The sequence below is a fragment of the Hemicordylus capensis genome, chromosome 5 (assembly GCF_027244095.1).
Source record: "Hemicordylus capensis ecotype Gifberg chromosome 5, rHemCap1.1.pri, whole genome shotgun sequence".
NCBI classification, from domain to species: domain Eukaryota; kingdom Metazoa; phylum Chordata; class Lepidosauria; order Squamata; family Cordylidae; genus Hemicordylus; species Hemicordylus capensis.
Window position 1 is genome coordinate 188,831,043 of NC_069661.1, and position 27,914 is coordinate 188,858,956.

Consider the following 27,914-nt stretch of genomic DNA (forward strand, 5'->3'; position numbering starts at 1 on the left):
TTTTAATTTTAATCTGGTTTAAATCTTTTTTATATTTTAATTGCGTGTGTGTGTGTGTGTGTGTGTGTGTGTGTGTGTGTGTGTGTGATTTTAAAGTAAACCGCGCTGAGCTACTTTAGGAAGGGTGGTATATAAACTGAATGAATGAAATAATTTGGTACAAAGATGGTAGACTTAAGAGAGTGTACCTAGAGATGGTGATAGAATATGAAAGCAGTGAGGCCAGAAGGCAAGAAGGAGCAAGTACAGATGGTGGAACTGCTAGTCTTGATGTGTTCTTTGATATGCAGCCTCCCCCCACTATGTGAGTCCTAGAGCATGATCTGAGGTCACATGAAACAGTCACCTTGCTGAAGATACACAAGTTTAGGTTTGGTCAGGGCCAGGATGTGTAATTGCCTGGGAATTCCATGTTGCTCATGGTCTTAAACTCCATGATGGAAAAGAGACAGATAAAATAATACATAAATAAAATCAAGAGGCTGGTCGTATCCTTCCTGTAGCAGCAGAAGCTTCCAAACCATCATCAAAGGCAGCCTCACTGAGCAGTGCATTGCAAACGTCTATCCTTGAAGTGATAAAGGTACAAGTGATTGATTGCTAGAGCTAAATCTGAGAGAAGGCCACAGCTGTCTTATTGGGAGGTTTTTCACACATGGCTCTATGCCTCGGGGTATCTGAAGAGCGAATCTGCTTTGCCTCCATCAACAACTTCCACCAACAACTTTGGAGAAAGCAGGGTGTTTTTTTTTCAAAATTTGCAAATCTGCTGGAAATAGATGAATTTTTAACAACGGACATAACTCGGGCTAAGCCAGAATTCGCAGCCTCCATTCAGGGAGAATCAAAGTCCTATCAGTTCTGGTCCCTGATAGCCTGCAGGGAAGTCTAATTAAATCCATCCAGCGAATATGTGGACTGGCACACTCCAATCAAGATTGGATTTTGGGGGAAAGCCCTGTCTGTAAAACCTCCAGGTAGTGTTGCTGGATACCACGCTGGCTTCCATGGTAGCTTGAGGATCCAGAAACAGTGACAGTTTCAGAAATGCTTGCTGTGAGCCCAGCTGATTAGAGAAGGGTGAAACTCATCAATGGCAGAAGCCCCAATTCTCCCACACCATGTAAGACAAGCCAATAATAATTGTTTCAAGTTTCTTATTCTGTTTCAATTGATTTTCTGCCTTTAGTGCTCATAAAGTGACTTGCTGGACTATGGCCAGTATGCATAAATTGTAACAGTAAAGATAATAAAGAAACCAGTGCTCTTCTCATGTCAGGCTGTTCTATCATGCAATGTAAAGGGCTCCATACTGTCTCCAATGCTTTTTAACATCTACATGAAACTGCTGGGAGAGTTCATCAGGAGATTTGGTGTAGGGTTTTATTCACACTGATGACACCCAAATCTCTTTCTCCATGTCAGCATCATCATGAGAAAGCATAACCTCCCTAAATGTCTACCTGGAGATGGAGATGGGCTGGTTGAGGGATAACAAACTGAGACCGAATCCAGATAAGACGGAGGCACTTATTGTGCGGGATCGGAACTCGGGAGATGATTTTAATCTGCTGGTTTTGTATGGAGTCGCATTTTCCCAGAAGGAAGAGGCACAGAGTCTGGGAGTGCTTCTGAATCCAAACCTCTCCCTGGTGTACCAAGTAGAGGTGGTGGCCCGAAGTACTTTCTATCAGCTTCAGCTGATACGCCAGTTGTGGCTGTTTATTGAGATAAGTGACCTCAGAACAGTGGTACATATGCTGGTAACCTCCAGACTTGACTACTGCAATGCCCTCTTTGTGGGGCTGCCTTACCTTTGTACTAGGGATGTGTCCGAAACATGATTCAATTTCTGAATCATGGGCAACTCCCTTTAAAATCAAGGGCTTACATAGCACCTTTAATACGGAGGGGAGCAAGTCCATACTTGCTCCTCCAATCGCCACCATTGCTGTAATCCTGGTGCTCCCCCCAGCTAAGTCCACATGCTGGTGGGACATCTCCCAGATGCCCCTGCATGAAGCTGGCACACACATGGCCTCTGCTTACTAAAAGAGCTACACTAGCTCCCAATAGGTTTCCAGGCAAAATACAAAGTGCTGGTTATAACCTATAAAACCCTAAACGGCTTAAGTCCTGGATATTTAGGAGAATTCTTCTTCGCCATGAGCCCCGCCGCCCATTGAGATCATCTGAAGAGAACTGTCTGCAGTTGCCACCAGTTCATCTGGTGGTTACACAGGGACGGGCCTTCTCTGTTGCTGCCCTAAGACTTGGAAATGCACTCCCTCTTGAAATAAGAGTCTCCCCATCTCTGGATGTTCATTGCCATAGTAGACAGTAGCTGCCTGGAAAATAAAGATTAATCTAATTGTGTGCACAAAAATCTACACAATGTTGTTGATCTGCAAGGGAAGATCCTGGAGAGAAGCCTTGTATGAGTGATTTCAGGTCCACCTCAGCCCAATAGGCCCCAATGATTTCAATCTACTTTCAGGCAACTTCAGCCCAAAGCTGTTGCTCACTTACACTGTTTCCTTCATTCTTGCTAGAGTCAACACTTCAAATAAGTACTTGTGCCAAGGCTTTTAGAAAGAGTGTGAATGCAGAGCATGTGCCTTAGGAGTATAGGGCTATTCAATGAAGATGGTGGTTTGGCCAAATAATGACTTTTATGCTAGTTTTCAGCTTTCAGGGTGGATTTTAACATGGTAGCTGAAAGCAGAAAGGGCCAAGAAAAGAATTAACACTTTCTAACTTTTCCTTGGGATTCTAGAATGCATTAATTATCCAAAGAAAATAATATTGAGGAACAGACAATGGGTTGGATCCAAAGGCTTTCTTCCTCTGGAGGAAATGAACTTCTGGAACCAATTCTGAGGTTTGACGCAAATTGCCTTCCTCCAGTCTAGGTATTTTGCTTCTGGAAAGAGATGCTTCACTTTGTTCATTGCATATCATAATAGTGACCCTTTGCAGCAAAGTTGCCCCCTTTTGGTAACTGGGAGTTACTGTAATTAACCAAGCAATCATCATTCCTTCTGCAGTTGCCACCAGCTCATCTGATGGCTACTCGGGGACGGGCTTTCTCCGTTGCTGCCCTGAGGCTTTGGAACACACTTCCTGCTCAGATAAGAGCCTCCCCATCTCTTACAGCTTTTAAAAGGGCAGTCAAGACACATTTGTTCATCCAGGCTTTTCATTAGATACTGTTTTAATTGTGTTTTAATAGTTTTAACTTTTTAATTTTAATTGTTGAAATGTTTTAATCTTTTATTGGCTGCTTTTATTGTTTTGTAAACCACCCAGAGAACTTCCATTTTGGGCAGTATAGAAATGTATTAAATAAATAAATAAATTCCTGTGCACAAAAACCTCTACCTATTTCATATTGTTCAAATGTGGGGCTGATAAGGAGTGATGGGCCCACAGACATTTCACAGCTGTTACAACATTTCCCATACCCCTTAGTCAGTATAGTGTGGGGATGGCTATCAAGGTAGGCATTTGTGAGTGGGGTGTGTGTGTGTGTGTGTGTGTGTAGTGAACTACTTGCTCCCAAGAATTAATACAGTCTCACCTAAACAGCTGTTGTAAGAGAACACACTGTCTTAATGTGGATGAAAATACAGGCTGAGAGAGAAACAAATAATGAATTATGTAAATAATGAAATTTTAGCCATCTATTTTGTTGGTAACATGTACTTCTGCTACCGATAGCACTTGTAATCAGCAGATCTTTTATTTACGTTTTTATCCTGTAAATAGCCTGTGAAGCAGATTGCTATTGTCCCCATTATAGAGATGGTCTGCAAGAGACAATGAGGCTGTTCTCATGAGCAGCCAAGACCAGAGGAAGGCCGCCAAGACTTGGGCTTGGCTGCCTGTGAGAACCACTGGGATCCATGCAGATCCTGACACCACCGTGGCAGCAAACCCGGCTATGAAGCTATCCAGTTAGCCAAGGTTAAGGGCTAACCAGCGTGCTCTTAACTCGGGCGAACTGCTTGTGTGTGAGTGTCAGCTGCTCCCAGCCGGCACTGGCACCAAAGTGGCTCCTGGCCGTCACCAGGGAGATCCCCACAATGCACTGCACACTTGCGTGGTGCACTGAGGGATTTCCGATGATGCGTCCCAACCCCTGCACTGCCTGGGGCAGCAGCAGACTGGGTACATGATCTTTGCGCCCAGCAATGTCTTGGTAACTGTCTGTGGGGAAGGTGAGGTTATGCAGCCTTCCTCCCCTCCTGCCATCCCAACGGTCATGAGAATGGACTCAATGAATCAATGACACAGGTGGGACTTGAATTCACATCTCCTAGATATACAGCAGTGTACTGACAAAGTTGCACTAGCTATCAGCCTTTCTCTAGGAACTTCAAAACACTTTTCGTTTCAGTGGTTCATCTTGCCAGAGCATTGTTTTGAAAAGTTAGTGTTGCTTCCATTGATTTAAGAATAATAAGATTAATTTAGACTCCTTTAGTTACTAAGCAACGAAAGGACAAAGTCCTGAAGCCTTTTGCATTATAAGTGAATTCAGAGTTGTGTGCATCATTCTTCATATCTGGTTAAGAAATTCAAGGAAATGCAAAGGTGGGAAATGGTTTATAATATTTAAAAATGTAGAAAGCATTCAGCATGGCTGAATGACTATTTGACTTGAATGACATGGCTGACTACCCTACATATAAGGGCTGATCTGGTTCCTGTAGCAATATTAAAAGAGACACAGCAGGCAGGTTCGATAAATTATGTGTTCTGAGAGGAACTGGGAACAAGTTAAGGGCAATTCTCGCTTCCTGCCTAGCTGACGAAAGGAGAGGACATAGACAGAGAGTTCTGTAAACCTTCTTACTTTAAATAAAACTAGCTAGGTCAGACGCAGTTCATCTGCACCTCTAGTTTTGCCCGCCTGCCCCCACCCCCGCCATTTTCTTCCCCTGCCCGCCGCTGCTGTTTTGTCCCTCCCCCCGCCATTTTGTCTTCTGCCTCGCCTCCAGCCCTGCTGCTTTCCTCTTTCCCAGCCAGCAGCTTGCTTGTGAACTCTCATGAGAGCTGTTACACATGGGATTAGCGACGGGTACGCCTCAGAGAGATATATACATACATACTTACATACATACATAGTTTGTCTGAAAGACAGAGAGGTGACTGAAGCAAGGCAGATGACTCGAAACAATTCCACAGGTTTAAAAAGTTTATAATAGGTTTATAAGAATGTAGTTGAATATTGTAGTATTGAAAGCTGGATTTTCAGCATGTGAAGTTACACTCTCTCTCTCTGTGAGTGTGTGTGTGTTCAGAGTTTCTGCCATAGCACATTTCATTCATTACTGATTAAAACATAGAAATAAAATAAAATTAAATAAATAAAACAATTCTAGGCTGTCTTTCTGTCTAAAAATGTCACAAGGTGGCTTATGTAAAAGTTATAAGAAACATATATATATTTTTAAGCAGACAAAACAAACTAGCAAACAGTAAAGCAACAAACTTTCATGCAGTATCATTGCGTCCTACTCTGCTTTCCCCATCTGCCACAGTGTGTCTAAATTCTTAAACTAGAGAGAGAGAGAGAGAGAGAGAGAGAGAACAAAACCTCAGTAAGGGATATCTTTGCAAGAGATGTGAAGGAGGTGAGATTAGTCTTTCACTTCTGCTTATGGTAAGGGTTAACGTTTCCCACAGTTCTTGAAGTAGTTCCAGCAGAGTGTGGCTTTCCCATAAATCCTGTAAGAAAATTGTCTGTTAGTGTAAAGTTTTCTCTTCTCATGCCACTTTGGACCTTTTATTCACCTGTAGCAATAAGATCATCCCCAGAAGCACAGGTCATCCTGGGTAAATGCTCAAGTCATGGTGTGTGTGTGTGTGTGTGTGTGTGTGGTGAAGAGATGTCCAGAGCAAATAATTTATGCATTTTTCTTTATTTATAAAAACATGTATATCCCACTTTTCTGGCCACATCAGGCCAGGGGCGTAACGATAGGGGGGGCAGGGGGGGCACGTGCCCCAGGCGCCACTTGGGAGGGGGCGCCAAAAGGGCCCCTGCCAGTCCTTTGGGGAAAAAAATTTTTTTTGTGATTTTTTTTTTTTTGGTCATTACGGAGATCTCCGGTGGGCGGGAGCTCCCATTGGCTGCCGGAGAACACATGCCCACCATGCTGGTTGTCTCAGTTCCTCCCTCCCTGCTTGCTGCACGCAGGAGGAGTGGAGCGGAGTAGCTTGCGAGAGCTGCTGCTGCTGGGGACGTTCCTTGACTCTGTCTGCCTGCCATTTGCCCACCACACTGCCTCTGGCTGCATTTTATTCTTCTGTTCTGCATTAACAAAGTAAGTTTCATTGCTCAAATCTCTCTCTCTCCCCTGTGTGTGTTGTGTGTGAGAGAATGCCCCTACTCCCTTGCATAACGTCCTCCTTTTAGCTCTTCTGTGCTTTGCATAGCAGGCTTCACCCCCCCACCCCTAAACCGAGGGTAGCTGCCTGCAAGTGGAGCCAGTGGCGCTCTCCTGGCTTGCATTGTGTGAGTTTCTGGCTTGCAATGTGTTTCTGGCTTGCAATGTGTTTCTGGCTTGCAATGTGTTTCTGGCTTGCAATGTGTGAGTCCCGGTGGGATTGCAAAAGGAAACTCACGCAATGCAAGCCAGGAGAGCGACTTGTGGCTCCACTTGTATTGCCCGAGTTTCCTTTTGCAATCCCACCTCTGCAAAAGAAAACTCATGCAATGCAAGTGGAGCCACAAGTCGCTCTCCTGGCTTGCATGCATGAGTTTCCTTTTGCAGAGGTGGGATTGCAAAAGGAAACTAGTAGACTAGTACACAAGATCTTTGCAGCTCTGCTAATAATTACAACTTCTGGATCATCCCTTAGCATGGGGCGTGGGGTGGCAAATTTAATTTGGAACTCATTAATATAATTTTTGAATAATGTTCAGTCTGTCTGGATTAATACTAGGTTTATTCTTTATAGCAGATTTTTATTAGCAACATACAGTCTACAACATTTTCAGCCTTGTTCATTTGGTGCATATTGTAGATGTTCTGTCTCCAAAACATAAGTACAGCATCTATATTTTTGAAGGGGGGGCGGGAAATCCCATTTAATACAGTGTGAACAAATTGGTCCAAAAAGTAGCAATGGGAAGTTTTTCTTTCTGCCCCTGTAGCTTTAATAAGATAGAGTGCACAAATATCACTTGATTAACAGCTGCGATATTAATTTCCCTTTTTGGTTGCTTGACTCACAGCGAGAATCATGTCAAGGCAGTGGAGAACCAATTAAATTGATTTTAATCTTTGTTAGGGAAGATAACATGCCTTTTTCTCTCCTTGTTTAAATAAGTTTCAGTAGGTATTATTTCTGGCTTTAAAGAAATTGGTATCTTAATGTAATGGAATCCTTCTAATTACATACTTAATAGTTTTTAAAAAGTTAATCACGGTTTTTCATTCAATGTGTATTTTGTTTTACATATAAAACTTATATTTTCCTTTGAGAGAGTTTTAAAAATAAGAGGAAATTGGGAAGGCTTTTTTAAAACAAAGAAAAATCTCACCCCTACTTATTCATGATCTTTTTGATTTGCCTGTGTTTTTATTTCAAGCAAGTCAGATGTAATTGCAAATAACATGCAGACGATCCCAGGTTCAATCCCTACCTCCAGGTAGGGCTGGGAGAAACTCCTGCCTGAAACCTTGGAGAGCTGCTGCCAGTCAGTGTGGGCAATAGTGAGCTAGGTGGACCAATATCTGACTCTGTAGACAGCTTCCTACGTAATCAAACCATAACTTGCCCTTACGTTCAATCCAATTGGATGCATTCACATTCACAGCTTACATCCAATAAACTGCTGAGTAAGCCCTCCAAACTAGGATCACACAGTGTGGTTTGCAATTCTGGTATATGAAGGGCCCAAACCTCAGTTTTGCTGTTCAGGTGCATAGGCAAACGGTGATTTAATTAAACCAGGAGGTTATTTATTAAGACTGTGTATGATAGGGAAGCAGAAAGAGGAGGAGATCAGGGCTCAAATAATGGTGGCTGAATGTGGCTATTGAGTTTCCCAGGAATACAACCAACGTAAAGTGTGCTACAAATAGACATTATTATAGAATTAATAAACATAGAATATCTATGATAGACTAGAATATATGTCTATTATAATTTAAGTCTCTATTATAATATAAGCATAAATCTTGAATAGACTAGAATATCTATGATGGAAAAGACTAGAATACCTGTCTTGTCTTTTCCATTTTGGGACACAAAACCTATTACTATGTTTAAAAGCATTTATTTTCTGGCCATGAGGACTGCAAACTTAGGCTGTTGGTATGCAAGACATTTCTTTAAAATATATATTTCTAAAGAGCCTTGTAGCCTCATGTTTCCTTTTTCCTGTCCCAGTATACTTGCACGGATGCAGCACACAACCCACATTTGACTATGGCTGTGACACATTTCCATATTTCCGGGGGCGGCCGGGGGGAAGGAGCGCGGCGGGGGGGGCGCAATTTCAGTGCTTGCCCCGGGCACCGTTTTCCCTAGTTACGCCTCTGCATCAGGCCCCCAACAACAAATCGGCCCCCCAACAATTAACCAATATTAATTAACCTTAACAATAAACCAATAGATTTATTTGCTTGTTTTAAAAAACAAAGAGTGACAGCAAAAAAGAAAACCAAAGATAATCAGCAAGCAGCTCCAAATTAAATAAATAAATAAATAAACAAATAAACGTATAAAAAACCATAGTTTGCCTCCTAAATGTGCTTAATGAATTGCATAGCCAAACTTACCTAGCCATACAATGCCAAAATTTGGACACTGCCCAGAAAAGGATCGGTCAACAGTCATAATCTTCTGCATCTCGTTGGACACACACACACGCCTCCCCACATTTTATCATTCGGGGATATAGTCTGCACTATCCTGAGGTGCAAACACAAAAGCATTGATACTGTTTGATGCAGATTATAACAGAACCCAGAAAAGGGAGAGCCAGCTTATCACTTGGGTCTTGAGGGCTGAAAGTGAAGCTCAAGCATAAGAACACAAGCAGAGCCCTGCTGGATTAGGCCCAAGGCCTATCTAGTCCAGCATCCTGTTTCCCACACAATGGCCAACGATAAGCCTCTGGAAGCTCACAAGCCGGACATGAAGGCATGTCCCTCCTGCCATTTGTCCCCTGCAACTGCTATTCAGACTCATCCTAACTCTGAACCTGGAGGTAGCCTATAGCCATCCAGACTAAAAGCCATGGACAGACTTGTTCTCCATGAATTTGTCCAAGCCCCCTTTAAAGCTATCCATGCTGGGGGAAATGACCACATCCAGTAGTAATAAATTAAATGGACTAATTATGTGCGGTATGAAGTAGTGCTTCCTTTTGTCTGTCAGATGAGCAGAGTGTGCAAGAGGTTGTGTTGAACTCAGGAGCATGGAGATTGGGTCGAGAAGAGGCATTGACAGAATGCAGTCGGGGACTTGTGGAGTGCAAAGATGACCTGTCTGAAGACGCTTTCTGGGTCACACAAGCGTGTGGGCTTATGAGGGAAGAACTCGAGGGTGAGAGTTGTTCAGCTTGGGTGATTATAGTATACAAATGGCTTGGGGAAATATGTGAGAGGATGAGAAGGAAAAGCAACTGGGCTCTTGCAAGTTGTGGAGGAAAATGTGCAGGGAAATGGGGCTGAGTGAGGGAGAGAAATAATGTGCAGTAAAAGAAGAGCTTTTGTCTGGGAAGCTAGAGGAGATCAGTAGTGGGCTTGCAGGGTTGTCTGGATCTGATAAAGAGAAGGTCATGAGATTTTTCCTGACAAAATTTCCATAGCTTTTTCTTTGCCATATGCTGCCAATTTTCCTTGGCTCTTTGAATCCAGAATTCTATGGATACCCAACATTCAAATGGAAGAATGCTTCATAGCATTTTCAACCTCAAACTGGAATCTGAAGGGCAGGAATTATGTGAGACATTGCAGACTGAATTTTCAATTTTTAATCTGAAGGGCAAGACGTTAACAGGGCACTGGAGAATGCAATGGTGGACACAACTGTTTTGGAAGAATTCCTAGGGAGCGACCTTGAGTTACTTGGAACACTGTAAGTATGAAAAGCTGTACATACCATTCTCCTCAGCAGTTTTCTTTTGTTTCAGCTATTTTATTACAATCCCATACCTGAAATAGGATACATTTAAGATCGGTGCTTTAGAGAATGTTCCCCTTTTAAGTATGAGTTATGTGAACAGCAGTTGAGTTTTTTTGACATCGAGCCAAATCGCTACAATGGGATTTTCCTTTACAATATTTAGTAAAGGGGACAAAATTGTGCTAAAAATATCAAGATTGATGTAAGAGTTGTAGGGGATAGGGAAGGTATCATTTGTTCAGAGCTTCTGTTTCATGGGATGCTGGGGTGTTACAGTTTAAAATTACATCTTGCTTCTCAACAGGCAGTGCAGATCTGATAACTCATTAAACTCTTGTGACTTGGCTGAGATTAATTGAAAGTACTATTAAAATAAGTCTGGAGCAAGAAGGAAATAATATAAACATTGTTCTCACCTTAAATTTGTCATGAAATGGTTGATTCTTAATAACTGTGCAGTGTTTATAATTTCTGTCTGATTCTTGGAAATGTGCTAGTCTGCCCATTTATTGGACCTACTGGCATCCACCCAGAATAAGATTTTATTTATTTATATTTTTATACCACCTACGTACTTCTTTAAGTAGTGTACAAAATATAAAATATTTAGAAGTCACAGATTAAAATACATGACACAATAAAAATAGAATATAATAGTTATTAAAACAAGCTTTTAGAATTATTAAAATTAATTCTAATTAAAAGCCTGAGAAAACAGGAGAGTCTTGAGGGTCTTCCTGAAAACAAACAGAGAAGGAAATGCTCTTTCTTCAGCAGGGAGCATATTCCAAAGACCTGGTGCAGCCACAGAGAAAGCCCAGTCCTGGGTCACCACCAAACGAGCTGGTGGCAACCATAACCAAGAAGATGGTAACAGGTGGCAGGGTTCATGACAAAAGAGGCACTCTCAAATAGCCTGGATCCAAGCCATTAAGGGCTTTATAGGTAATTACCAGCACTTTGTAATTACCCAGAAACATAATGGCAGCCAGTGCAGTTCTTTTAAAACCGGTGTTATATGGTACCTTCATGTTGTCCCAGAGACCAGTCTGGCTGCCACATTCTGTACCAATTGTAGCTTCTGGGCAGCCCCACATAGAGTGCATTACAGTAGTCAAGTCTGGAGGTTACCTACAACTGTTTTAAGGCCACTCACCTCTAGAAATTTACCTCTATCTAGATAATCTGCATCACCCAAACTGCCTGGAGCTGAGAGGCCACCACCGACTCAGTTACCTTGCCCAACCATGGAATATTAGAAACAGGTCTGTAATTAGCTAACTCTGAGGGATCCAGTGTAGTTTTCTTCAAAAGTGGCCTAATAATAGCCTCCTTAAGACAAGAAGGCATCCTGCCCCTCTCAGAGAAGCCAGATTAACCAGATCCTCCCTGATAATATGATTATCTGATGCGATAAGCCAAGTTGGGCAAAGGTCAAGAGAACAGGTTGTAGGATGCACAGACCGAAACAGTTTGTCCACTTCCTCAGGAGTCACAAACTGAAAATTATCCAATCTAATCCCATAAGAGGAGTTGCTGGACACTTCCACAATAGACTCTGCAGTAAGTGTGGAATCCAGCTTGGCCGAATATGAGATATTTTATCTGCAAAAAAGTCATTTAAAATGTTACAGCAAATGACTGATGATTCCAAGTTTGAATTCAAGGTGGAGGGAATACATACTAGTCCCCTCACAACCCTAGACAACTCAGCTGGATGTGAATTTGTAGAAGCAGTACGGGCAGAAAAGAACTGATTCTTTGCTGCCCGCACTGCCAGAGCATAAGACTTCAAATATGCTCTGTGTTGTGCCTGATCAGACTTGTGCCATGTCTTTCTCTACCTGTGCTCTAATCATCTACCTCACCACTTCAGCTCCCGTAACTCATCCAAATACCACAGGGCTGTCTTTAAAGCAAGTCAGAGAGGACGCTTAGGATCTATTGTGTCTATTGCTCTAGTGAGTTCATTATTCCATCTTTGTACCAGAGCATCGACAGAATCTTTAGCAGAGCCAGCCCTAAACCCTTCCAAGGCTTCTTGGAATCCTATTGGATCCAATAACCTCCTCGGGTGGACCAACCTAATAGGTCCTTCACCCCTGCAGAGATGGGTTGCGGCTGTAAGTTCTACGTTAACCAGATGGTTACCCATCCATGACAATGGGGAGATGACAGGAGTTCCCACCCATGGAACACCACTCTGATCAGAGCAAAAGACCAAATCAAGTGTGTGACCAGCATCACGTATCGGACCAGAGACCAGTTGAGATAGGCCCACGGTTGTCATGGTCACTATGAACTCTTGAGCCACTCCCAACAACCTGGTCCCAAAATGAACATTAAAGTCCCCCACCAACAACAACCTGGGTGACTCCAATGCCAACTCAGCAACCAGGTCCATCAGCTCAGTTTGGGACTCCACTGGGTAGTGGGGTGATCGGTACACCATAAGAAGTCCAAGTCTATCCCTCGTCTCTAGACTTAGGTACACACATTCAGTATAGGCCAAATCCCTGACAGGGATTCTGGTAAGGGAGATTGTATTCTTACAGACCACAGCCACCCCACCTCCCCACTCACATCCTCTCACCTCTTCTGCCATGGAGTAACCCTCTGGGAGAAGCTGGGACCAAACTGGACCACTAGCCTCTCCCGACCGGATCTCCATAATACATACCAGGTCAGCTCATTCATCCATAATCAAGTCATGGACCATCTCAGATGTATTTTGAACCAACCTGGCATTACACAATAATTAGGGGAGGTTCTGTGGGTGGGTGGCATTGCTCTCCAGAATCAAAGAGGTGGTAGGCCTGCTGGAAGGAGAAACAGCAATTAGATTTCTGAATTCCCTTCCCCTATAATGGCCTGCTGGCCTGCCAATGCCATATCTTCGTTGATTCCCCACCAGCACTGGTATAGCTGCCCCAGGGTCATCCCCCACCTCCCCATCAACCAAAAACACAGACCTGTACCAGGCCTAAGTACTAGGCAACAATGAAGTGAGCAAGAGTCTTCCTTCCAGTTACCCAAGATAATAAGTTGGCCCCAGCCCTCAGTCCCAACCCCGAAGGCTGCCACCAAAGGCCGGTCCCCTTTGGCGGCTGGTTTCAGTGGCAGCCTGCACCAGTGACTGTGCTGCTGGCTGCTGCCCACCCTAATAAGGGCCAGGAGATCAGAAGCCTAATGGGTGTGGCTCCCAACCCCCACCAATCGAGCAATTTGGCCAAGTGCAGAATATCAAAGCACAATTAGAGTGAGCTCATCCCCTGATAACAAACAGGCTGCAAAGAGGAGGAAAAGAGCACAGAAAAGCCTCAGCTAGACCCTTTTCCCACCCAGAAGGAGCGTAGAAACCAGATAAAAACTCCTTACCCCACAGCTCATCTTCCAGTTACCCTTCTAGGGTTAGTTACCCTTCCAGTTACCCTTAACGGCTGATGGTCATGCATGTCTGTATTAAAAGCTCTTCATGTGGTTGTGAATTATAGCTTCTTGTTACACCGAGAAACTTATTTATTTATTTGATTGATTGATTGATTGATTGATTTATATACCGCCCTTCCAAAATGGCTCAGGGCGGTTTCCAATTAAAACAAACCACTAAAACATTAAAGAGCTAAACATTTCACAATCAGCAGCCAGTTTTCCTTCTCTCCTGATTCCAATTTCAGGCAAAGTCAGCTGCTGGACTCCCCACCAGATTCAGGATCAGAGCCATATTCACCACCACAATCCAAAGGTTGGTTTCATGACGTCCTCATTTATTAGCATGTTGTTTTGTGTTTCATGTTCATATTAAGTATCAACCTGGGATAACACATCTTTTATTTCTCTCACTTCAGCCACCTATTACAGTACTTCCTGCTCCACTGGACTGCGACCTCCATCTTCTTTCCCTTCTAATGGCCCTGCCAATAGGTCTCCTTGCGACTTGAGACTTGAGACTTCACCCAAGATGAGCTCCAGTGGACATGTCTGTGGGCCATACCAAGATGACAGTCTGAAGACCAGCACTGTTGTAACTCCCTGGAATCATTCTATGCCTTCCAATGGCCTGGGTTTGAATTATGCTTGCCCATCACTCTCTCTCAACCCTAAGTAATTTATAATTTATGCTACTAATAATTCACAGAAAGAAGCTGTAGGTGGGATTACTGGCACATTAGAAACGACGACAAACCTGCAGAAAATTGATTAGGATTTAAATTCCAGAAGCATGACTATGTTTGGAAGTAGCAGACAAACAAAATGTGCTATAGGCAGCATAAAGACCTGCTAACTTATTGTGGCATGAGACTTTGAAGAGAAGAGCCTATTTCAGCAGATGCATGAAATTAATTTATGCAAAGCAGGATTTACATCTCCCCACAGGGTGGCAGTATTTAAATGTTTAAGAGGCCGCGTGGCTTTTTCTTCCTTTCATCCCTTTTTTCAAGATTTAAAACTTCTTGTTTTTTAATGGAGCTATTGTGCTCCAGGTTGTAGAATTTTATTTAGTTTAAACAAGTAGTTATTTTCTCCATTAGGGGTCTATATTGGGTGGGTGGCAGGAATTTTTGCTGTGCATAGATGATTGTTTGATGCAGAGAAATGGGATGGCTTACTCCTTGAGCATGACTGTACTGTGGCATGAACCCTTGTTGAGTTTTGGTAACTTTATACTTGTACACATATAATGCAGAAGGGCAGTGGGGAGAGAGAGAGCATTGGCTGCATTGGAAAAACCTGCTTGCTTTGTTTTCCTTATGTACTGCTTTTCAACAAAAACATTTCCAACAGATTACATAGCAAAATGAATAAAAAGATGATTCCCTGTTCCAAAAGAGCTCACAATATTGAAAAAAATAAATAAAATAAATGACAACACAAGTGAGACACCACCACCACCACTCATATATCACTTTTCAACAGAAGTTTCCAAAGTGGTTACAAAGGAAAATTAATAATAAATTAATCAAAAGGCAAACAGCTTCAGATCTAATAAATTTTATATACTGTACACTACCCCCCTGAAAAACCTGGGAACTTTTAAGATTAATGTTTTTTTCTGGAAAGGATCTTTATCTGCAAACAGTTTGGGAGGCGGGGAGAAAAACTGATTTTTTAAAAATGAGATTGTGAAGTCATGCAACTTTGCTGTTGTGAGGGAGATAGTTGCAGTATTTTTTCCCTTTTAAGAGGGCAATAGAAGTATTTATGTACACAAGCATAGGTACAAACATCCTTTAAAAAAACCCAACACCTCCTTCAGGGAACACAAATGTGTTGTGCATCACTCTTGATTTCTTGGACAGTAACATTTTTTGCTGAGCCCCGGCTGACAGGCTATCAAGGCAGCAGAGGCATAACTATAGGGGGGGCAGGGGGGGGCACGTGCCCCGGGCGCCATCTTTTCTGGTCACGTGGGGGGCGCTGCCATTACAATTTTTTTAAAAATTTTTTAAATTTTTTTTGTTAATACAAATGTTTCCTGCTCAGTGCAGCAGCGCTGCAGCAGTCAAGGGAGCGCGTTGGCGCCCCCTCCCCCACAAGCGGTCCCTTCCGCGCCACCTGCGCCCCCCCATTGCTTTGCTGGCGCCTGGCAGCCAGTCAGTGGCCTGGCTTGGCGGCGGCGGTAGGCGCTTGTGAGGAAAAACCTAAGTATAATGTAGTATGTTGGGGGGTGCGGGGGGGCGCCATTTCAGTGCTTGCCCCGGGCGCCGTTTTCCCTAGTTACGCCTCTGCAAGGCAGGTGCCGTGCCCAACACAAGTGCTATTGGTTGCATTTCTATATGGTCATTGGGTCAGTTCATGTAGAAAGAGCTATTGGTAGTATATTTAATTCTGAAAAAGGAGAAGTCAATTCCTTTTAGAAGGAATTAGGCTTGTTTTGAATCATATGATCTTTGCCTGTAACATTGTTTTAGTGTTTTAATGACTGATATTATTATTAACTTTTCCTAGCATTTCCCTGATGTCTAAAAAGAGAAAGCACTCTGAAGTGTTGGAGGATCCGCTAGAATTTCTCACCTGGAATGGCAGTGTTGGACAAAGTAAGTGAAACCTGTGAAAATCCACAGGCTTCAACATACCTTGCAGGGTGTGGTCTGATTCTCCTTTATCAATAATGGAATAGTGAGGTTGGAAAGGAACCCTCACCTGGTCAGCTCAGAGAACTGTGCCTAGAGGAAGCATATATTGTACCTGTCCGTCTATCTCACCAATGTGCTCCAGGCCTGTGGTTGCTTGTATGACAAGACTTATTTGTAGGTCTAATTTTGATTTATAACTTTTCCTATTGTCTCAAGATGTAAACCAGCAACAGATTTGAACTGCAAGCATGTGCATGGGCACACAAGTGTGCACGCGTGTGTACATGCATGTGTGTGCAGAAAATTGAGCCCTATATTAATCTGAGGCACCAAATGCTAGCCCATTACAACAAGTCATTTGCCCTTGATTTGTGCCATTATATAATTCAGAACAAAACCACTTGTACTCCAAAGTGCCCTTGGGCAATTTGCAGTGGAGAAGTAGTGGGGGAAGGGGATGCTTCATTCTCTCTCACTCCAAGGTTTCAGCTTGTGTTTGTGAGGTCAGCGCAGATCGACAGGCCAGGGAGTTTCTCTAGTCCATACAGCAGGCTTTAACGTGAGTTATCTGCAAGGCTTTACTGCAAACTCAACACTATCGAAAAAACCCGATACAAAAAGTGGATTTTTTAAACCCTGGGTATAAATCGGGTTACAGCCACATAATGGCACAGTGGGGAAATGACTTGACTAGCAAGCCAGAGGTTGCCGGTTCAAATCCCCACTGGTATGCTTCCCAGACTATGGGAAACACCTATATTGGGCAGCAGTGATCTAGGAAGATGCTGAAAGGCATCATCTCATACTGTGCAGGAGATGGCAATGGTAAACCCCTCCTGCATTCTACCAAAGACAACCACAGGGCTCTGTGGTCGCCAGGAGTCGACACCCACTTGACGGCACAACTTTACCTTTATAAATCGAGCTGTACTCTAACGAGCAGTGAAAAACCTGAATCCAGAAACAGTAAAGCACCTAGTTAACATTAGACATCACAATGGGAGGCAGCAGTTATATGCCGAGAAATGCCAGGATTTGAAGAGCCAAAGTCATGAGCATCCTCAATAAGGCCCAGAACCTTGTACTGTGAGGAGTCAGTGCAGCACCTTGAATACTGCGGAATGTTGACCTGGCCAGCTGTAGTATGTGTGAATTCCAGAAGGGGAATGGCAGAAGGGGCTAGAAATCGCTCTGCCCCGATTGGCGGACTTTCATCATAAAATGCCACCTGATGATTCCAGTAATAAAGGTTTTAAACGCTGTCAAGTTGGTGTCGACTCCTGGTGACCACAGAGCCCTGTGGTTGTCTTTGGTAGAATACAGGAGGGGTTTGCCATTGCCGTCTCTCAGGCAGTATATCGCTGCTGTCCAATATAGGTGCTTCCCATAGTCTGGGAAACATACCAGCAAGGATTCGAACTGGCAACCTCTGGCTTGCTAGTCAAGTCATTTCCCCACTGCGCCATTAGGTGGCTAATGGCAAAGGTTTTTGCTTTCTTCAAAAGCCCTTTCTTGGTTGCATCCCCCACTTCCTTCTCTGAAGTGAATAATATGGATTTGCTTCATTATATAGTGTTCCATAATTCAATTCCGTATGTGTTCTACAATTTTTACTTTGAAGAATTACTAGTTCTTGGAACCTTTCTTTGTTTATTCCACTGTATCTATGATTGTGATAAACTCCTTTACACAGTTATTAAAAGACTCTAGATTGTAACTTTATGATTTGCCCATTCAATTCGCAGATATAAAACTCACCTGAAAAAAATGTTTATCCTGTCCTGAGCCCCTAGAGCCCTTTCTCCCACCTTAAAAACATGCATGGATTTAAAGTGCAGTTTCTGGGAAATACTGGTGAGTCAGATCCCTGCACCCCACGCGGGTGTCTAATGAACACAAAAGGAGAGCAAGAAGTGAATTCCTTTATGAATGTTCAAGTAATTGCAGTGCTTGCCCATCTCTCTGTACCTTTGAGCTGCAATTATGCTGTGGTGTTGTACTCTCTTTCTTGTCCTGTGTTGCCTTGGGCCATGCAAAGCCTTTTAGCTTTGCAGCTCAAAGAGGTATTAGTTATAGTCCTGACCGCACTCCTTTTATCTGACAAAGCATTCAGCCCCCAGCCCCACCCTTTCTGAAATGCCGTAAGCCTGTAAAGCTGGCTGGGATCACTGTGGAACTCTGACCTATTTTACCGTAATGTGCCCAGAGGTCAGACACACTTCTGATGCTGAAGCATTATTCAGTGGTTGCTCTCTAGTTCTGAAGAGTTGAGGCCCTTAGGGCTGTTTTCACATTTTAGCAGAATGCTGCATCCTCTTTCCCAAATGACACCTGTACTTGAGCAAAAGCTATACACAACAGCAACAGTCCAATACCAATTAACTACGAAGGTCTGTCTTCACTTGGAGATCACATAAGGTGGGCAAGATTAGCTTTAGGATTTAAAGTGAGAAGTGTGTTCTAGGCCTCTTTCACATCTGATGTGTACATTTGCTCTGTGTTAATCAGGAGTGCCATTTAGGGAGGGCAAGGGATGGTCCATCTCCCTCTCTTCTGTGTTTTAAGTCACATGTGATTGTGCCTCAGGAGCACCCATATTTCTATCCACTTCACTGGGTCTGCACACTGAGTGACTATTTGTTATAAACCATTAAAGATGGCTGTGTGTTTATGGCAAAAGATGCGCATCCTGTTGTTTTTAGAGGGGGGCTGTGTTACGGGGGGGGTGCCCAATACTTTGGGTGGTTTGCATTTAATCTGGATCACAGCCCCTTTTAGATATTCAAAAGGAGTAAAAATGAACACATGAGGTGGGAGCGGCATTGTTGTGTGCGAGTGGCTCTGCCTCCCCGGCGATGAATGTGTGTTCTTTATAACATCTGCATGTCCAGCTGTATGTGCAAAGCAAAGGGGCTCACCCCCCTCCCAATTGCTGGACCCAATGTTGAATTATTAATTGGAAGTTAGAGTAAAAATAAGGCTGCAATCCTAAGCCTACTTGCTTGAAAGTTAGTATCATAAAAATCAACAGGACCTGCTGCAGAGGAAAATTGTTTAGGATGGGGTGTGTGTGTTAGTGTGAAATACACTGTTATTTCTTTTTAAGACATTTGACATGTGGTATGAAGCTTGTCCCTGCTCCTAAAAATGCTCTTTGTCCCTTGTGTGCTCTCCCCCCACCCCCCCACCCCCGATTTTCTCTGGTGTTGTCACTGGCAGATAGTTCTTTCATTATGATTGGGAACCTGAAAAGGTGAAGGTTCTCTACAGGTGTTTTAATGAATGCACAAAGGTCAGGATGGAGCCATCACTGTACTGCTGCTCCACCTCAGTGTATGTTGGTTTTACCCTTCTTGAATATCTATAAGGGTCTCATACTCAAGGGTGGGATTTTGAATGTTTGTGTGAAACCTGTTTCTTCCCAATTTGGAATGGCATCCCCGATTTTGAGTCTGTAGCTCTATTAACCCGTAATGTTCAAGACACATACAGTGTATACCGGAACGGATCTGAACACAGGTACATTTATCTACACATGATGTTGAACACAGGTAGAACAGAACACTTCCAATCTGTTCCATGCATTTGAGGACCTCTTCTCAGGTTTACTTTTTAAATGAATGCAGGTATACTTATTCACAAAAACATGTACGTGATTACATAAGTGTGTACAGACATCTGACTGCAGGTACAATATGATGTCTGAATACGCCCTATACCTAACTTGAATGTAAAATCTACCTTGACAGCGGTGTGCATTTAATTAATTTTCTTCTGAATACTTTCCCATTTTAATGACATTCATTCCTATGTGACACACAAAGCAGGTGAAGGGCCACCAAAGCATTGCTTTTAGTTGCACATCAAACATTCTGATCCCGGGAGCAGCAGTCAGGCTGCCCCCATGGCACAGTATGTGGCAAGTGATGGCACTGTGCTTCCAGCCAGGCCCCATCCAACAATACGGTGCCACCTGTTTGACAAGTAAACGGTTTCCCTGGTCTCCTTGCAGTGATTGTTAAGGATTCTTCTTCTGAAATGCAAGAATATGACAGTGATGGACAGAATGCAGCATCTGTTGAAAAATGTAGCCAGTCCCTAGCATGGCAACCGTATCGAGTATCTCCCTGGAGCAGCCTGTTTAACCACAATTATGAAAAACTGTAAGTGCTTGTCACGCTTATTTCCTTTGTTGTGATGCTCAGGTTGGCATGAAAGGATCCAGAAATAAACAGCACAAGATGCTTTCTTAAGAATGAGGATAAGCGTGTTTGTATTGCATATGAAAATCAGATTGTTATTGTTTGCTTGTTCCTCAAGAATCATGGGAATTGTACACCTGTGATGGGGGCCCATGATCTGACAGAATAATTATCACAAAGATACACTTTTCTCGGGCCTTTGGAGAAAGCCAAAATGAAGCATGAAACAGCTCGATCTTGCAAAAGATGCAACCTGATTCTGACCTCTGTCCAGATTAGCATTGCACTAGCTTAATGCTGTTGCATTAGTGCAAGGATATAGTGTAATGTGGAGATAATGGTCCCCAAGCTCATTTAAGGTTTCTCATTTTGTTTAAGTTTTAATTTCTGCTGTCACAGATAGAGAAAGAATCAAATTCCCTGTATTATTTAAATTATATACAATACTAAAATGACAAAGATCAGGCAACTTAAGATTTCCAAAATGTGTTTTTTAAATATTTGCCTTCAGGGTGATAATTTAACTTTTTACTCGGATTATTATTGTTATTTAACCCAATATGTCACTATCAGGAACAATTTAGTACTTGGTAAACCTTGCAGCTTTGTTATAATCAATAAAAGAGTTCACTTGGTTGTTGATTTTTAGGTAAGTGGGAAGTCCATTTTCCCTTTAAAGCAGTATACCATTGCATTATATGTACACTAACTTCAGGGAGAGGCATTCAGCCTTGAGTCTGAACCACCAAGTTCAGAAATATTTCCGAATACCAGTTGCTGAGGTATAAACAGTAGGAGAGGGCAGTTCCCCTCATGCAACATTGGATAATTTTTGCTTTCAGTAGCAAAAATGATTATCCCTATATATAAAGAAACAAACTTTGAATGTACAGATACTTCAAGCCTCATATTCATTTATTATAATCTGTTTGTAACCTGTTATCTTTTTCTATTATGCTCTGTACAAATTCAAGTGTGATAGAACTTGACATTTATGAACCAGTTTTCTACTCTCTGTGTGCTAAAAATGTACTGGAGAAAGTGGATCGCAAAGGAACCTTTTGCATCTTTTTAGTCACCCTGCTAAGACAATATAGTTGATATAAATCTTTCATAAAGTCTATACATTAGACCTTTCTAACCTCAAATGGCCAAATGAAAGAACAGAATCCCGAAAAGCTGCCTTTTATTGGCGGCCTGGAATGAGGGCCATGTGATAAGATATCATTGTTCAGTCTTTCCTTAAGCGCCAAAATGACTCTATATAATGAACAGTCGGCAGTCAGCTTTGGAGTGATGTATTACTTACACAAACAGAAAGACATGATTGTCTGGATAGCAAATTCATTGCTTCTTTTCAGATCTTTGACACCTTTGCTCCTTGTGGAATGGTAGAAAATAAATCTAGTAAGCTCATTTTATGTCCCACGCTTTGTAATACACTTTTGAATATTTCAGGATAGTAGCACTCCTAGCATGGAATCTGCAAGTTTCAGAGCAAGGCATTTTTTTGTGAGCAGAGTTCCATATACACTCCAGAGTCTACATCATGGGCATGGGAATTAACTTGCAGAGAAGCCTGTTTCATTCATTTACATGACAGAATTTACTACGCTTCTTCAGCAGGACCGGATTATGACATGCTGAGGCTCTAAGCTATATCAAGCTTAATAGGCCCCCTTCCTCAGCCAGCCAGCCAGACAGCCAGTCAGTCTCTCTCTCATTCATATAACAACGAAAACAGAAATAATAAAGTTTTATTTTTATTTGGCAAAGATACAATGAAAACTAATAATCTGACAACAATAGTTACCTTGCAAGGAACCTATTTGAATTGAAAATACCTTTAAATGAAAATATAGAGTCAATTTTTGTATTCAGAGGCCCCTCATAATGTGAGGCCCTAAGCTGTAACTCACTGAGATTGTGCCAAAATCCAGCACTGTTCTTCAGTTCTTTATTGCAGAGCTGTGATCTGTGATCTGTAAGGAAGAAATGAGTCTTTGTGTATGATGAGCTCACAGTGGGTCGCTTCCCACAAATACTGCATTTACCTAAATCCAGGACCAGTCCCCCCCCCCCCCCAGTTTTTTAAAATATTAGAAACCAGCAGGTTTTCTTAAATCCAGAGTCCTATTTATTTTGAATAAATGCAGATACTAGGCTAGATTTCAGAAGCTGTGAACCCCTTTTTCTGTAAATGTAAATTTTGGTACAAGCCACCATTTTGTGACTGGCTCAACCTCCCAAAGCCATCATTTTATGACTGGCCCAGTCAACTAGACTGCTATTTCATGCTGGTAGCTCCCAAGGTCTTGGCTAAAACAACAACAACCACCAAAGTTAACTTCCAGAAATCTTAAGTCTGTGGCTTCAAAAGTGAAAGCTGACACTTCAGATTGGTCATGGAAACATATTGATAGCCAGTGCAGCCATTTAAAGTGGGTGTTTGCAGTGATTAGCCTCCCCTCCCGCTAAAGAGTTAACAGGGAATGAACCCTTTTCTCGACTGGCAGGCTGGTGAACTCCAGGGCAGCCAACCAGTACACCAGGTTGGAGCAACCTAGAGAGTGGTTGCTGGGAATTCTGAGAACAAGAAGGGTGTTTTTTGTTAGAGAGAAGCATGTGCCGAAAGGCTTAGTGAGAGGCAATGGAGATTTGCTTCCTCATGGTCAAAGCCAATATGGAGGTTTCTCTCATGGAATAACTTTTGTAGATCCTTAAAAGAAAGGATTGCAGGAAGCTTGATTCTCATCAGGAATTTGGTGAGTTCAAGGAAAAGGGAATTCAGCATAGGGAACAGTTTGTTTAGTTAGACTGTGCATTAGGAACTTATATTTCTTTGTATGTGTGTGCTTTTGCATATTCCTGATACTGTTCTATTATTGTTTAAATGCAACATAATTGATATAAGAAACAGTAGCCTACCTACACTCAACACACCCAGGGCATCACAAAAGCCTCTGTAAACTTTTAAGCATGCATAACCTATTTTTGTAACTTACTCTGTAACCATTTAAGCCTTCTTAAATGCAACCTATTACTGAAACTTGAGACAACCTACTTTTGTAGCCTTTTGAATAAAAGCTTTCTTTTTCTGTTTTCTTTCTTTCTTTTTAAAAGACTCTTGAGTGGGTTTTTTAACTCAGCAGAAGAAGGGGGATTTCTCTGGTGCACACACCTTCTCAGGAGCTCAGCAGCTATCTGTTTTTCCCATCCCATGTAAACTTAACGTGGAAATTTTTTTTATAATTTGCCCAATACCCAGTTACAGAAGGACCTTGGGTTACAGCACCCAATCCACTGGTATGGTTCTCTGCTATTTTTAGGGTGCTTGGTAGCAGCATTTTGAATCTACTGGTAAAACAGAATAGTTTTATGAGAAGTCCTCTCAGGCATTCAGTAGGGATGACTCAGCATTTTCCTTCCCTTATGTGAACTAGCTCTGAGACAAAGGCTTTAATCTGCTACAGTGTTACATAGGAAACTGACCCAAGTCCATCAACAGTTCAGTAGCAGTAGCAATAGCAATAGCACTTACATTTATATAGCCGGAGCTCTCTAAGCGGTTTACAATGATTTAGCATATTGCCCCCAACATTCTGGGTACTCATTTTACCGACCTCGGAAGGATGGAAGGCTGAGTCAACCTTGAGCCCCTGGTCAGGATCGAACTTGTAACCTTCTGGTTACAGGGCGGCAGTTTTTACCACTGCGCCACCAGGGGCTCTGTCAGTCAGTACCAGCTGACATTTCTGAATCATCTGCAAGGGCAGCCCCATGTTCAAGGCATTAAAGTAGTTCAGTGTGGGTACAAACCCAGAACATGCCCATACTTAGTGCAATTTTAAAAAGTTTTCTTTCATCATCAACTCCCACTGCTGTATCACAGGCTGTTTTTGAAATTGGAAAGTGGTTTTATTTTATTCTCTCTATTTCTCTATCTCTCTATTTGATTTATATACCACCCTTCCAAAAATTACTCAGGGCAGTTTACATCAAAACAACTTTGTTTCCCATGCAAAATAAGTGATTGCTCTCTGGGGAAATCCAAAGCCCCTTTATCCATCCAAGTCCAAAGCCCCTTTAGGTTCATGGAAAGAGCTGCATGGTGCTTTGGATTCTGGCCCCACAATGTAATGTGTCCTACTTGCAAACTATAATATGTAGTACTTGTTGCAAATTGTACATAGTCTGGAAGCTAGAATTGGTACAGAATGAGGCAGTCAGATTGGTCTCTGGGTCAACACGAAGGGACCACATAAAACAGGTGTTAAAAGAACTGTATTGGCTACCAATATGTTTCTGTGTGAAATACAAAGTGATGGTTATTACCTATAAAGCTCTTAAGGGCTTGGGTCCAGGCTATTTAAGAGAGTGAATCCTTTGTCATAAAACCTGCAGCCTGTTATGATCTTCTGGAGAGGTCCGGTTATGGTTGCCACCAGCTCATCTGGTGGTGACTCAGGACCAGGCTTTCTCTGTGGCTGCCCCAGGGCTTTAGAATATGCTCCCTGCTGAAATAAAAGCATCTCCTTCTCTGTTTGTTTTCAGGAAGACCCTCAAGACTCTGCTGTTTTTGCAGGCTTTTAATTAGAATTAATTTTAAAAACTTGTTTTAATAATTATTTTACTCTATTGGTTTTATTGTCATGTATTTTAATCTGTGTTGATGTTAGAGTGCTGGACTTGGACTGGGGAGACCCGAGTTCAAATCCCCATTCAGCCATGATACTTGCTGGGTGACTCTGGGCCAGTCACTTCTCTCTCAGCCTAACCTACTTCACAGGGTTGTTGTGACGAGAAACTTATGCATGTAGTACAACGCTCTGGGCTCCTTGGAGGAAGAGCGGGATAGAAAATGTAAATGATCATAATAATAATATTTTAAATTTTGTACACTGCCTAGAGATGTACATATCAGGTGGTATAAAAATATAATTGATAAATAAAATAAAATAGATATTTCATAGGAGTGCATCCTGTAGAGAGCTCCTGATAGACTGTGATGCTCTATAAAGTATACCTTTATTTGGAAATAAATGCCTTCATGTCCTCATTGTATGAGGTTTACCTAAAAGTGCTTCCATGTGGCAATGTTTTTCTGAAATGCCTGGAACCAAGTTTGAAAGCACCACAGAGATTCAAACCATCAGAACAGTCACACATCAAGATGGCATAGCTCCTTTAGTTGGAGGCAGCTTGCTATTGATATGGGGCAATCCTGCCCCATATTTTTCTATTTCAGTCGGCATTGGGCTGGTTCAGATGATATTCCCCCCATGAACCAGTCCATATGATTAAAAGGGGGATGCACTGAGAGTGTCCCCATCATGATGTGTTTTGTGGCTGTTCTGGCTCCTTTCCAGTGCATACCTTTATTGCATGGCAGTATTTTCTGAAATGCTGCCCTACACTCCAAATACTAGTTTAAACTTGGTGGTAGTATTTGGACTGCTAATGGCATTAGCCCCTTAAATGCTTGTCTACAGGCAGTAATGGGCTGGATGAGGGATAATAAACTGAAGCGGAATCCAAGAAAAATTGAGGTGCTCATTGTCGTAATCTGCAAGACGGGATAGAACTTCCTGTTCTGGACAAGGTTACACTACCCCAGAAGAACAGGTTCATAGCTTGGGAGTGCTCTTGGACCCAGGACTCACCCTGGTGTCTCAGGTTGAGGCTGTGGCCAAGAGCGCTTTTTACCAGCTATGATTTATTTGACAACTCTGCCTGTTCCTTGAGGAAAATGACCTTAAAAAAGTGGTACACCAACTGGTAACCTCCAGGTTGGACTACTACAATGCACTCTGTCTAGGCCTGCCTCTGTACATGGTTCATAAAATTCAGTTAGTTCAAAATGTGTCAGCCAGATTGGTCTCTGGGTATCCTGGAGAGACTACATTATGCCTGTTCTTAAACAGTTGTACTGGCTGTCAATATGTATTTGGGCAAAATATATTTTTATTTTATTGATTTATTTATTTATTTAACAAATTTATATAACACCCAAAACTTATGTCTATGGGTGGTTCATAATATAAACAATTTAAACATTAAAACAATTTAAATTTTAACACAATGTTAAAAACAGTTAAAAACTTTAACTCTAATTAAAATCCTGGGTGAACAAATGTGTCTTAACTGCCTTTTAAAAAGTTGTCAGAGATGGAGAGGCTCTAATTTCAACAGGGAGCACATTCCAAAGTCCTGGGGGCAGCAATGGAGAAGGCCCATTGCTGAGTAGTCACCAGACAAGCCGGTGGCAACTGCAGAAGAGCTCTAATAACTGCCTCCTTAAAACAAGGAAGCACCCCTCCCTCAGAGAAGCATTTATATCTACCAGACTTTCTACAACAACCCCCCTTTTAGATAGTATAAGTCATGCTGGACTAGGGTCAAGAGAACAGGTGGTAGGACGCACTGTTCCAAAGAAGCTTGCCCACATACTCGGGAGTCACAAACTGAAACTGATCCAGCCTACCTCAAAAGAGGCATTGCTGGACACCTCTGCGCCAGACACTGCTGTAATTGTGGGGTGTGAATCTCAGTCGGCTCAAATATGAGAGATTTTATCCACATAGAACTCATTAAATGTCACAGTGGGTAATCAATGGTTCCTAGTGAATAGCTTTATTACGATCATTGATCAGTTATATATACAAACAGATGATACTACATTCAGATAAGAAGTAAATTATACAGAATACACCAGCATAGAAGCCTCATGTAACAGCATGAAAAAGAAGGGCATTTTGGCACCCTCCCTGTTCAATCTCTACATAAATACCCTAGCTAATAATCTCTCCTAATAGGTTCCTCACTCCTGCGGAGGTGGGATGTGATTGTGAGTCCAATCTTAACCATATGGTGGTCTGTCCATGACAATGGGGAAATCACAGGAGTTCCCACCCACGGAACACCACCCTGATCAGAGTGAAGGACCAGATCAACCATGTGTGTCGGTCCTGAGACCGCTTGGAATAGGCCCAGAGTTGTCATGGTCGCTATGAAGTCCTGAGCTGCCCTGGACAAATTGGTCCCCAAATGAACACTGAAGTCCCCCTCCACCACAAGCCTGGGGGACGCCAATGCCAAGTCTGAGACCAAGTCCACCAGCTCAGTTAGGGACTCCGTTGGGCAGTGGGGTGATCAGTACACCAACAGAAGTCCCAGTCTATCCCTGGTCCCCAAACTTAAGTACACACATTTGATATGGTCAGACACTTTGATAGGGATCCTGGTAAGTGAGATGTTGTTTTTATAAACTACAGCCACTCTACCTCCCTGTCCACATGCCTTCATCTCCTCCTCAACAGAGTACCCTGGAGGGAGAAGCTGGGACCATACTGGGCCACCAGCCTCTCCCATTCAAATCTCTGTGATACATACCAGGTTGGCCTGGTAAAAAGCCTGGCTTTTTTTAGATACCAAATTGGCCTGGAGCAGCGGGGAAATGCTTGACTAACAAGCAGAAGGTTGCCGG

The 27,914-nt window shown here is 42.5% G+C and overlaps 1 protein-coding gene across 1 annotated transcript in view; it reads left to right on the forward strand.

The window, feature by feature from the left end:
* The window catches only part of MYRFL (myelin regulatory factor like), a 79,481-nt gene that overhangs the window by 3,569 nt on the left and 47,998 nt on the right, over window positions 1–27,914 (forward strand). The window contains exons 2-6 of the mRNA XM_053256231.1: window positions 10,008–10,101; window positions 13,827–13,886; window positions 14,053–14,253; window positions 16,099–16,187; window positions 20,239–20,389. Of these exons, the coding sequence (XP_053112206.1) occupies window positions 10,008–10,101; window positions 13,827–13,886; window positions 14,053–14,253; window positions 16,099–16,187; window positions 20,239–20,389 (595 nt within the window). The remainder of the gene's footprint in view (window positions 1–10,007; window positions 10,102–13,826; window positions 13,887–14,052; window positions 14,254–16,098; window positions 16,188–20,238; window positions 20,390–27,914) is intronic.